This window comes from Gekko japonicus, unplaced genomic scaffold (genome assembly GCF_001447785.1).
Source record: "Gekko japonicus isolate JY-2015 unplaced genomic scaffold, Gekko_japonicus_V1.1 scaffold789, whole genome shotgun sequence".
NCBI classification, from domain to species: Eukaryota; Metazoa; Chordata; class Lepidosauria; order Squamata; family Gekkonidae; genus Gekko; species Gekko japonicus.
This window is the reverse complement of record NW_015177032.1, coordinates 253,918-267,007: the sequence shown is the minus strand read 5'-3', so window position 1 is coordinate 267,007 and position 13,090 is coordinate 253,918. Positions and strand designations below refer to the sequence as shown.

The 13,090-nt window shown below is 47.3% G+C and overlaps 1 protein-coding gene across 2 annotated transcripts in view; it reads right to left on the bottom strand.

Annotated features, from left to right (window-relative positions):
* MFGE8 (milk fat globule-EGF factor 8 protein) overlaps positions 1-12,273 on the bottom strand; it is a 31,537-nt gene extending 19,264 nt beyond the window's left edge. For both annotated transcript variants that reach the window (XM_015427950.1, XM_015427951.1), the window contains exons 1-3: positions 12,133-12,273; positions 5,400-5,525; positions 4,051-4,176 (exon numbers count right to left, since the gene is read on the bottom strand). In XM_015427950.1, coding sequence (XP_015283436.1) covers positions 4,051-4,176; positions 5,400-5,525; positions 12,133-12,208 — 328 coding nt within the window. In that variant the 5' untranslated portion in view covers positions 12,209-12,273. The remainder of the gene's footprint in view (positions 1-4,050; positions 4,177-5,399; positions 5,526-12,132) is intronic.
* Positions 12,274-13,090: the final 817 nt, after the last annotated feature.

Here is a 13,090-nt window from a genome sequence, read left to right as displayed (position 1 = left end):
AGGACAGAGGAAGAAGGTGAGGGAGGCGGCGTCTCTCTCTCACCTGCTCGCAGCCATGGCAGCACCTGCATCTCCCACTTTTGCCCACCTTCACCCTGGCGCCACAGTGCTTGTGACTGTTGGTCTCGCCCAGTTCCTCCTGGTGTCCCATGGCCTCAGTTACCTGGATCCCAAAGACACTTTGGTGATACTTCCAACATCCCCCCAGGCAGGGAGCTACTGCAGGCTCACCAGCAGGCAAATGTGTTACAGGAACACAGAGTTTCCATGCAATCCTAAAACTGCTTGAAGACCCATGGAACTGCCAATACGGGTCACCCTGCCTGCGCTAAGACAAAAAGGTGTGCACTGGAATCTAAAATGCTGTGGGCTACCGAGCAGTAGCTCAGCTTAGTGGGAACTCTGTAACATATGAATTGGCCCATAAGAGTTCAATGTAGAGATGGGCAGGAATGGATTTTTGCAGTTCAGTTTGTGGTTTATGGCTGAACCACAAACTTAACCATGAACCCATATGAACCAGGAGGATGGTTCAAGAACCAACCTGATTTGTATCAGTTTGTGAGCCATTTAAAGTTTAAACCTCTGCTTTCCGCTCCCCATGAAAAGCCTGGGTTTTCCGAGCCATTTAACCCCTGCTTTCTGCTCCCCAAGGATTTAAACCAAACAGCTAAGTGACTTTTCATGGGGAGCAGGAAGCAGGGTGGTTTTTGAGCCATTCAAACCAAACAGCTGTTTATTGTGAAGGACAGAAAGCAGGGGTCTCTGCTTTCTGCTCTTCACAACTTGCCACAAACCACACCAAAATTTATGGAAGTTTGTGGCAGTTAGAATCACAGAATCAGCGTTGGAAGGGACCTCCAAGGTCACCTAGTCCAACTCCCTGCACAATGCAGGAAATTCACAAATACCTACTCCCACACACCCCAGTGACCCCTTTCTCCATGCCCAGAAAATGACAAAAAAACTGGCCTGCAGAAAATTGCTTCCTGACCCCAAAGTGGCAACCAGCATTTCCCTGGGCGGTTAAGAAAGGGCCATGAGAACTAAGCACTGATGCAGCCCTTCGGGCCCTCCCTCTCATTATCTCCCTAAGTTCACACAATCAGCATTGCTGTCAGATGACCATCTTGCCTCTGCTTAAAAACCTCCAAAGAAGGAGAAACCACCACCTCCCTAGGAAGCCTGTTCCACTGAGTAACCGCTCTGTCAGGAAGTTCTTCCTAACGTTTAGCCAAAAACAATTTCGATTTAATTTCAACCCATTAGTTCTGGTCCAACCTTCTGGGGCAACAGAAAACAACTCTGCACCATCCTCTATATGCCAGCCCTTCAAGTACTTGAAGATGGTTATCACATCACCTCTCAGTCGTCTCCTCTCCAGGCTAAACGTACTCAGCTCCTTCAACCTTTCCACATAGGACCTTGTCTCCAGAACCCTCATCATCTTCGTTGCCCTCCTCTAGACACGTTCCAGCTTGTCTTAATCCTTCTTAAATTGTGGTGCCCAAAACTGAACACAATACTCTAGGTAAGGTCTAACCAGAGGAGAGTAAAGCGATATCATCACTTCGCATGATCTGTAATTGTCACAGCCCAAAATCACATTTGCCTTTTTAGCTACCACATCACATTTCTGACTCACATTCAGTGTACTAAGACCCTACAATAAGAAAAACTTCTACAGATATGTGAGAAGCAAACGCAAGGTAAAAGAGGCAATTGGACTGCTTTGGGGAGTAGAAGGAGAAACTCTGGTGGAGGACAGAGAAAAAGCAGACAGGCTTAATGACTTTTTTGCCTCTGTTTTCTCCCTGAAGAACTCGAGCCCATCTAGAGATGATAGAGGACATGAGAGGATACCTGAGTGTCCAGTTGACATTGACAGGGAGGTTGTGGAGAGGCACCTGGCTGCACTGGACAAATACAAATCCCCTGGGCCAGATGGTGTGCACCCAAGAGTGCTCAAAGAACTTTCTAAGGAACTTACAGAGCCTCTGTTTATTATCTTCAAGGCCTTCTGGGGATGTGCCACAAGACTGGAGGAGAGTGAATGTTATCACAATCTTTAAGAAAGGGAAGAAGGATGACCCGGGAAACTACAGGCCGGTCAGTCTGACTTCTGTGGTTGGGAAGATATCAGAGCAGATTTTAAAGGGATCGATCTGTAAGCATCTGAAGGACCACTTAGTGATCCGGGGAAATCAGCATGGTTTTGTCCCCAACAGATCTTGTCAGACCAACCTGGTTTCCTTCTTTGATCGTGTGACGAGCTTACTGGATCGTGGGAACTCTGTTGATGTGATTTACCTGGATTTCTGTAAAGCTTTTGATAAGGTTCCCCATGACATTCTGATGGGCAAACTGGAAGACTGCGGACTGGACTATAGGACAGTTCAGTGGATAGGGAACTGGTTAGAGGACCGCACCTAAAGGGTGGTGCTCAATGGCATTTCATCTGACTGGAGGGAAGTGTCCAGTGGGGTGCCGCACAGCCTGGTACTTTTCAATATTTTTATCAGTGATCTGGATGAAGGGGTAGAAGGGCTACTCATTAAATTTGCTGATGATACCAAATTGCGAGGAGTAGCAAACACCCAAGAAGATAAGAGTTAAAACTCAACAAGACCCGAATACTCTGGAGAAGTGGGCAGTTGCAAACAGGATGCAATTCAACAAAGATAAATGCACAGTATGACATCTGGGCCATAAAAATGTCAAGCACAAATACTAGTTGGGGGATATGTTTCTGGTGAGTAGTGTGTGCGAAAGAGATCTTGAGGTAAGGGTGGACTGTAAACTAAAGATGAGCAGTCAGTGTGATGCGGTGGCAAAAAAAGCAAATTCAGTCTTGGGTTGTATTAAAAGGGCCATAGCATCGAAATCGCAGGAGGTCATAGCCCCTTGCATACTGCCTTAGTCAGGCCGCACCTGGAGTACTGTGTGCAGTTCTGAAGGCCTCACTTCAAAGGCAAAATTGAGAGGGTGCAGAAGAGAACAACAAGGATGATCAGGGGTCTGGAGACTGAGTCCTATGAGGAAAGGCTAAGGGCCTTGGGAATGTTTCGTCTGGAGAAGAGGAGATTGAGGGAAGACATGATTACTCTCTTTAAATATCTGAAAGGATGTCATTTGGAGGAGGGCAAGGAGCTGTTCCAGTTGGCAGCAGAGGATAGGACCCGAAGCAACGGGTTTAAATTACATGCAGAAAGGTATCAGCTGGGTATTAGGAACTATGAATATTTGTCAGAGATGCTTTAGGCTGGGGTCCTGCATTGGGCAGGGGGTTGGACTAGATGGTCTATATGGCCCCTTCCAACTCTGATTCTATACCCCTAAATCCTTTTTGTGCATACTACTGCCAAGTGTCCCCCATCCTATAATGATGCATTTGATTTTTCCTACCTAAATACAGAGCTTTACATTTATCCCCCTTGAAATTCATTTTATTTATTTTAGCCCAGTTTTCCAGCCTTCCAAGATCATCCCGTATCCTGACTCTGCCTTCTACCATATTTGCTACCCCTCCCAACGTAGTATCATCTGCAAATTTAATAAGCATTCCCTCTATTTCTTCATCCAAATCATTTATAAAGATGTTCTTCGGTTTGTGAACATTGCTTTGCAAACCACCAGGTGCTCAACATTTGTGACCAACTTTAGTTCGTCATCCGGTTTGTGCTCATCTCTAGTTCAGTTTCTCTTCCCCCCCCCCCATCATAAAAAGCAATTTAGGAAAGTTTCAGATGGGAATAGAAGAGCAGGAGGAGGAGGAACCTTTCTCCTCTTGCCATTCCCTCCTCCTGCTTTTCATCTTCATGCAGTATCTTTTTTTATACTGGCAGGAAAGCAGATTGGAGGGGTGTTTTGTCAGCTGAGAAGCAAAGGGTTAAGCAACCCAACTCACCCCCGCCCTTCAGATCACTGTCTCTAAAAGAATTTACATTTTTTAAAAATCAGGAAAGAGACAAACACTGTGCCATCTCCCGACCCAGTAGGACTGTCCTTGCATTCATACGGCCTTCCTTCCCCATCATATCCCATACTCACTGTTCTGGCAGTGTTTGCCTTCATACCCCAAAGGGCACTTGCAGACATATTCGGCGAAGACATCTCCCCGACTGGGGACAAGCTGGCACACACCCTCATTCTCACAGGGATTTGGGTTGCAGGGGCCTAAAGAAGAGAGGGACAGAAGAGGTAATCGGATGTGAAGTGGAGGTGGGGGAGAAAGCGTGTAACCCTCCAATATACGGTTAGCTCTAAAAGCCAACCTGGACAGGATGCAGCAAGACCATGTGCAATTGTCCACAAGTGTCTGTCTTTGTGGTCTGAATCAGATCAGTGCTGTGGCACTGGAGAAGGTGCTTTTAAAAAAAACACTTTTGACTGCATCCTCTCTGATCCGCTATTTGCTGCAGAAGGGAAAACCAGCAGATACCCTGCAAGTCAAAAGCAGCCCCAGGGATGAGATTCACATCAGGAACATAACACTGGAGGTGGGAAGGTTAGAAATCCTGCTCACAAGCTGCGGTACTTATACAATCCAGGCCATCTCTTGTACACAGACTGCTTTATACTTTTTTTACTTTTATTCTTTTTAAAAATGAGATCCACTCATGGATCTCTGCTTCTCATCTGACTTGATCCTCAGATTGCAGTCCCTGCACAGAACAAATCCCATGCAAAGAAATAGTGCCCTCAAGTAGAGGCTGATCTGCACCTAACAGGCACGATTTGAGTATCATTTACAAAAAAAAACCGTCTAAGATTAGAATATTCATTAAGGTCTACAGAAAAACCAGCTGGACTCAGCCCACATCGTGTTAGTGTCTAAATAATACTGCTTTAGAGAAGCTCTTTAGTTCAAAGAACTTCATGTGCTGGAATAAATGTTGCTAGTCCTTAAAGTAGTTCCACAAGAGTTAGTATATTGTAGCAAAATAAAACAGAAGTCCAGTGCCACCAGCATTTATTCTAGGATGAACTTTTGCGAGTCAGAGTCTCCTGATATATTATGTCAGTGGTTACAACAATCCTGTTAGGTAGGACAATATTGTTGCCTCCCCACACTACAGGAGCTGGAGCTCAGAAAAAATGAAGCCAAATAGCAAGCTTGTGCGAGAGGTTGACACAGTCCCTTACAGCACAATCTTATGGATGCCTACTTAGAAGTAAGTCCCACTAGATTTAATGGGATTTTTCCCCAGGTAAATGTGCTTAGGACTGAAGCCTAACAGAGCAATCCTAAACACAGTCACACGCTTCTAAACCCACTGACATCACTAGATTTAGAAGGGTGTAAATCTGCTTAGGATGGCCCTGTTAGTCATGCACGTATTTGCTTAAAATATGCTTTTGTACGATTACAGCATGTGCCATGAACCCCCCACTTCTACCTGTCTCAGTTTCATTGCAAACAATCCCAGTGAAGCCATCGGCACAGATACAGAAGAAAGGAGATCCACTGACGCCAGTAAGGCAAGTCCCTCCGTTCTGACACTGGTTCACTTCACAGAGCTCACCTGAAAGAAACAAGGGTCCATCAGTGCAAAGAGAAGAAGGAAATCCCCCTGATCCAACTGCATTTTATTATCTCTGGTAAGCACCCAGAAGGATCATTTTGGAATCAAACAAACAAAACACATTCATGCCATGTTGAAGACTGTCTCTTCCCCCTCACTGGCTCACTTCCTGAGCGAGCTGATGAGGACGCAAAGCCACATGCGTGTCTGAACCAGCACGAAAGAGTCTGCTGTCTCATTAGAAACTCACTGGCCTTCAGGCTGTGGGTGTTATAAGCAGCAACAACAAAAAAAACCCCTGCTTGCTGTAGAGCAGACCAAAGCAAAGAGTCCAAAAATAAACCCCGATTTCCTCATGATCCGGAGGCAGGGATTAACACGCTGGGGGGGGGGGGGGGAGATGAGGCACAGCTTGGCTTAAGCTGCTACTCCTCAGAGCATCATTACATTGCAAGGCTTTTTATAGAAGAAACCCTTGGAGTTAATCTCACTTCCTGCCATTCCAAGGCAGAGAGGGCAAGTGAAAGCCAGAGAGAGCTCAGAAGGACTGCAGAAAAGCAACAGAGCCTGGGCACCAGATCAAATCACAGACTGTTCCACTGCTACCCGGGCTGGCTCCTGATGACCTCATGCTCCATCAATGTGCTGCCACGAGCCACAGGCAGGGAGGAGAGGATGCCCATAGGAACCGGAGATGTCTCTTCCCAGCCACCACTTAGCTACCTAGGTCAGCCTCTGGCACTCAGTGGCAGGCGGCTCTGAGCTGGAGAGCCACAACAGCCAAGCAGCCATAAGCAACACTCCACCAGCTCAAGAAAAGGAAACCATCGATTAGAGAGGGAAATGGGAGGTGATGAGGAAGCCCCCGCCCCCACAATGTGCAGCATGCAGTTTCAGCCACAGAAGTTGTCTTTTTGTGGATTTCCACTTCTATGTGGAAAAAAAAAAGTTCCAAGCCTTTAGGGATGTGAAAATATGGCTTGAAGTTATGCGGAAGTCAGAAGTGCAGCTCATTTTTCAGCACTTGCCCTACTAGCCAATTAGTGGAAGGGATGCAAAACAAAAAGAGCCGTGAGCATCAAAGTGGGAGGAAGGTTGAGATTTCCATCTTCTGAGGCAGCAAAGCACAGATCCTGCAGGAGAAGCCAAAAGGCCTGTTTCTAGGCAACATTTTTCATGTTACAGACTCCTGGGTTTTGTTGCCTTCTCAACCATTTACATTTATTTTTCATTATTCCCAGGAGTAAAGTACAGGGCCGGGGGTGGGGTGGGGGGACGACACCTGGGTTCAAGTTTCTACTCTGCATGAAGCTTAGCGGTTGGCTTTGGGTCAGTCGCTCTCTCTCAGTTTAACCTACCTCACAGGATTGTTCTAAAGACAGGACAGAGCGGAGGGCATCCATCCACCCTAAGCTTCTTGGAGGAAGGGCTGAATTTATCAAATCCAGTGTGCCAACCAAGGAGACCCTTCGGGCATCCAGTAACAGGGTCTCCGTTCCACAAGCTCCAGGGCTATTTTTGGACAGGAATGCACAGGAACGGAGTTCCGGCTGGCTTCCAAGTTGGCCACGCCCAGCAGGAACTCATTAGCATAATAGGCCACACCCAACAGCAGAAACTCATTACGATTGGCTACATTAGGGGTGTGTGGCCTAACATGCAAAGGAGTTCCTGCTACAAAAAAAGGCCCTGGGTTTTGACAACAAACAAGGTCAACAGAATAAGAAGCAAAAGGTGGGTGTAGCTGGATAACCACACTTCTGGTAACATGGGGGTGCGGCCTAATGTGCTAATGAGCTGTGCTGTCAGGGGTGTGGCCCAATATGCTAATGAGTTCCTGCGGTTGGGTGTGGCCTATTATGCTAATGAGTGCCTGCTGGGCTTTTTCTACAAAAAGAGCCCGGAAAGTTCTATATCACAAAGACCGCATCCTAAGCAGAGTCCACTGAAGTCAACAGACTTAAAAGGGTGCAAGTCTGTTTAGGATTGCACTGAAACAATCTGTTTGTCTTTAAAGTGTCCCATTACTTTTGGTTATAGCAAACTAACTGCCACACCAGCATTTTAATACCCAAAGCTTAAAATTTCTCTCATGCACTTACATAACAGGTAATTGGTATTAATGTGGAAGAGGACATGGGTCACCTTTTTTCATGGACAGTCTGCAAGCCAGGGATAGCTGAGACCAGGTGAAATTTCCCTCCTTAATAGTGTGTGTGCATGCACACACCCATGCTGGAAAGAGCCTCATCAAGTCCTAATTGTAACCCCTTTTCATTCATGGGTTTCTTTATGGTCCTTTATCCTTCCTGACTCATCAAGGCCAAGAATGAAGGCATCCTACAGCATTCACGGGGCAAACACAAGCACATTCCATTTGGCTCAGACAAAGGCTCTGCAGCAATGGGCAAAAATTATATCTAGTATGAGATTAGACACCATTGTCTGTTCTCTTGGGCAAGGTTTAATGAATGACTAAAACACAGAGCCGGGTTTTAGTCAAGACCCCTGAAGTCAAAAACAATTTCCAACTATCGCACCTAGTCACCATCACAGGAGCAAGAAAACTGGACTGAGTAACAGGGATCCAAACCAAAGAACATTCCCTTTCCTTTGCAGAACCTGGAAATAATCTTCAAAACCTATGGCTTCATGTAAGGGAGAACAGCAAAGGTGTAATCTTCAGGAGTCTAGCAGAACACTGTGAAAGCATGTGGGCAGTTTCTGCTAGAAAACAGCAGGGGCTTTCATCCTGACATTTTACTACACTAATATCCTCCACCACTTCCTCAAGATGCTGACAGCATGGGGTCTTCCACACCAGGACCAAGCAGAACTGCAACTTCTCTGATTCATAGATGGAGCCACATAATACACTTTTTAAAAAAAAAATTAAATTGGGTTCCACTACCTAGATTCTATCTCCTCTCCTCCCCATGGGCCTCCTAATATCTCCACACTCCCACAATCTCCAAGAAAAAAGCTCAAATTATTTCCACTTATGATCTTTGATTCATTGCTAGTATTAGCATCCCCACATGCGTGGCAAAAGATATTGGAACCATGGTGAGCAGTTACGTTGCTTGGGGGACCACTAACAGGAACACAGTGTGGGAAAAGGCCAAAACGTCTTGGCCTACTACCTTCTCCAGTGACCTGCTGCCAAAAGCCATGAACTCAGAAGCTGCTCATCCACACCCATATTCTGCCACTGAGACTAGTAACTGAAGAGGGCAGCTGGCACAAGTGGGGGGGGGGCAGATTTGGCCCAGAGTCTACTAGCTGCTGACCAAAGACTAGGGACAGACAAGAATCTTTTGCAAACCAAGAGCCATCTGTACCCATGGCTGAATTGGCTGTTCTTGTCATTCATGCAGAACTCAGAGAGCAATCCTAAGTCTACTCAGAAGTGTGTACTGTTGCATTCAGTTGGGGCTTACTGTCAAGAAAGTGTTCTTAGGGTTTGTAGCCCGTGTCTCTAAATCAGGAGTCCGCAACCATTTTTAACCTGAGGGCACCTTTGGTATTTTGAAAGACAGCGGTAGGCACAATCACACAATGGCTGTTGCAGGAGCCAGAGCCAAGCATATGCATGCACACTAGAGGAAGAAGAGCTGGATGTATACCCTGCCCTTCACTCGGAGTCTCAGAGTGGCTTACAATTGCCTTCCCTTCCTCTCCCCACAACGGACACCCTGTGAGGTAGGTGGGGCTCTGAGAGAACTTGTGACTGACCCAAGGTCACCCAGCTGGCTGCATGTGGAAGAGGAGTGGGGAATCAAACCTGGTTCTCCAGATTAGAGTCTACCACTCTTAACCACTACACCAAACTGGCTCAAGGAGATGGAGCATAACACAGAAGCAAAGAGTAACACACAGAGAGAGAGAGAAGCCCACTAAGGGGAGAGGGGGATGGATCCCTTTAGTTGTATAAGGGCAACCAACTGCTAGTCCTGCATTCACGCTGGCCCCACCCACCTCTCTGAAACACATGGTGGGCACCCGGGAATGTGCCGGCAGGCACCGTGGTGCCCACTGACAGCAGGTTGGGGAGTACTGCTGTAAATTTCCTGACTACCTCACCTCTCGTTCCATCTCATACCCATATCCTTCTCTTTCCCAGAAGAAGAGATTGGATTTATACCCCGCCCTTCACTTGGAGTCTCAGAGCAGCTTACAAACTCCTTTCCCTTCCCCACAGCAGACACCCCGTGAGGTGGGTGGGGCTGAGAGAACTCTGACACAAACTGCTCTTTTTCAAGGACAGCTGTGCCAGAGCTTGTGACTGACCCAAGGCCACATCAGCAGGTGCAAGTGGAGGAGTGGGGAATCAAACCCGCACTTAACCACTACACCAAACTGGCTCTCAGGTGAAAAGGCTCACTAGGGCTGACTCTGCCAAGGAGGGTCAAGAGAATTCAGGCAGAAATGCTTAGTCTGCCTGCCCTGGGGCTTTTAACTAGCTGCCAAGGGAGTCTAAGCCAGTTCCTTCTCCTGTCACCCTCCATCAGAAGGGGGGGAAATGCTTGGCTGGACACACGTTCTTGTACGCACCACCTCACTTTTACTGCATTCCCTCTACCTTTGCAATTTCACTTTCTGCATAATAGTATGTCATGCCTTAAGACAGCCTGCCCCCCACCTCCCGAACAAAAACTCTGTATCCCTAGTCCGACTGCAATATTTACTGGGCATCATATGCAGCCTGCTTAATTTTTTAAATGTTTTGTAATCCACCTTGAGTCACAGTGAGAAAGGTGGGCTATCAGTGAAGAAAACAAATAAATATGAACACATGAAGCTACCTTACACCATGTGAGACCATTGGTCTCTCTTGGTCAGCACTATCTTCTCTGACTGCTCTCCAGGGTCTTGGGTTGAAGATCTTTCACATCACCTACTACTCTGTTGAGCTGGAGATGTGGGGATTGAACCTGAGACATTCGGCATGCAAAGCAGGTGCTCCAATTCCAAACTATGGCCCCTCAGCTAGGAATCCATCTTTCAGGGCAGCAGAAATACCAGCATTAATGTGGGTTTGAAAGGTGCATACACACCCATGTCCTCACTTGTCATTCGGGGAGACATACTTCCCAATCATCATTGTAATTACTTGGAAATTCCCTATTTGGTTTCCAAGAAACTTCACTCCTACCACATTTTGAAGAAGAAGAGATTGGATTTACACCCACCCTTCACTACCTAAAGGAGTCTCAGAGCAGCTTACAATCTCCTTTCCCTTCCCCTCCCCACAACAGACACCCTGTGAGGTAGGTGGGGCTGAGAGAGCTTTCGAGAACTGCTCCTGAGAGAACAGCTCTGAAACAACTTGTGACTGACCCAAGGTCACACCAGCAGTGCATGTGGAGGAGTGGGGAATCAAACCCAGTTCTCCCAGGTTAGAGTTCACACTCCTAACCACTACCCCAAACTGACTCTCTTTAAGCCCAACTTGACACCCATTTGTCTAGTCACCTAGGCAGAGTAGGAAGCACTTTTTTTTTAATGACTACCAACTACATCTCATCGCTGTGCAAGAAATTACAAAAAGGGTAGATGGAGATGGGGAAACCAGGCAACATAATTTCACATTGGCTAGTAACCCCTGTGAATTAATTTGTAAGGTTATTCTATGGGACCATAAACAAAAACAATCACATTTTCTTGGGAAGATATTGCATCTGCTTCTTTCCTATCCATGCCAAATCTGGATGGCCTTTCATGTTTCAAAAACCTTTATCTCCACAATCAAAACTCCCAGGTAAACAGAAAGGGCATCTAGACTGAGAATAATTTAAGACTTTAATGCAACTCATGGGTTGGCCTGAAAACCTCCTCTGTAGGAAAGAGCTCAACCCTAAATATGTAAAAGAACAACAGGATTTCATCTGAACATGTGCAGAGTACCCTCTCTCATGTAGAGCCCATCTGGGCAGAGATTCTAAGTGGAGACTGAACAGGTGCATCTCTTCTCTTTGAAATTAACCACTACATTAATTGTACCCCTTACATGTGCACCATTCCAACAGAACAGCACAGAAACCCTAAAATCAAACACATAGACCTGAAATTTGAGCCTGAGATGTATGAAATCAGGTTTTTCAAAAAATCTATGGCATTTCTTTCACCCTACCCTTCAAAGGAAGTGTACACCTTTGCAGGGTTATCTTCACAATAACCCTGTGAAGTCGGCGAGGCAGAAAAAGTGCTTGGCACAGGTCACACAGCAGACGTCAAGGCTGAGTGGGGATCAGAACGTAAGCACCCCCAATACCAAGCTCAACAGGTTAACCACTACACCACACTGCCTCTCCCACAGAGCCACTGTTCCCATAAAACAAAACAGTTCGTATCACTTCCGTTCTCTCCACCACCCTACTCCAAACAGACACACCTTTACGGCAGAGACCCCTCTGACTTCCATCCCCCGAGACAGCGGAGAATGCACCGCCCTGCCGCCACCGCCCCATCCCACCCCACCCGCAGGGCAAGCGGCTGCTTTACTGGCCCTCCTTGGGAGGCTCCCTCGAGCGAGTCGGGGGAGGCTCTTCACCCTCCACCCGTCCAGCGGAGCGCAGTGCCGCGCAGCCCCCTCTCGCCCACTGACCTCTCGCCGCCGCCGCCAGGAGCCAGAGGGCGAGGGACGCGCTCCGCCAGAGCACCGAGGCGCCGGAGTCCTTCATGACGCTCCCGTCCAGTCCCGCTCTGCCTGCTCGCCCAGCCGGCTCGTGTTTTGCTCCCGTCGACGGCTTGCGAGAGTCAGCGAATGACTCAGACCAGCCCGAGCTGACTCGCTCTCTCCGCCCCCTCTTTTTCCCCCCTGCGGCCGATGACTCCCGGGGCCACGTGCTCCAGCCGTCCGGCCAATGGCGAGCAGCCGCCAGCTCCTTTGGATCGCGCGCGCGGCGGGGCAGGTTTTGCACGCAGAGGCAGGGCTCGAGGGCAGTCGCGTGGCCTGGAGGCTGCAGAAGGAAACGGGCCGCTTCGGCCGAAAGTTACTGCAGGATTTCAGATCCGAAGGCGCCGTTCGCGTTTGTTTTTAAGTCCATGCCGAATGGAAACAGGCCGGGGAAATGACGTGTTTTCTTATGAGATTTCAAAATAGGGTTTGTCGATTAGACTGTCAGATGAATTGGAAAATGATTTGGACAGTTTGGGAATAGCAATTTATAGTGTGCTGTGTGTATATTTATTTATTTACATTCGACTTTATATCCCGCCCAAACCCCCTTGTCTACGGGGTCTCTGAGCGGCTTACAGGTCGGTGCTAGTCACCATTTTTATTCTCTTTATTATCGAACATTTATTATAATTAATTTATTTAAACGCTGGCCACCCCCCAACCTCATCAAGAAGATTGACATCATATTTCAAGACCTTGGGACTCCCCAGGCGTTAATTAGGTTCGCAAAATAGGGGGAATTGTTCCGGAAGAGTAGCCCTTCTGCACCAAAAACAGGAATAGCACCTTAAAGACTTTTATTCTAGACTGCACAAGCCTTCTGGGACTAGAATCACCTTGCATTATCACCACTTGCTGCTGCTGTGAATGGGTTCTGTATTTT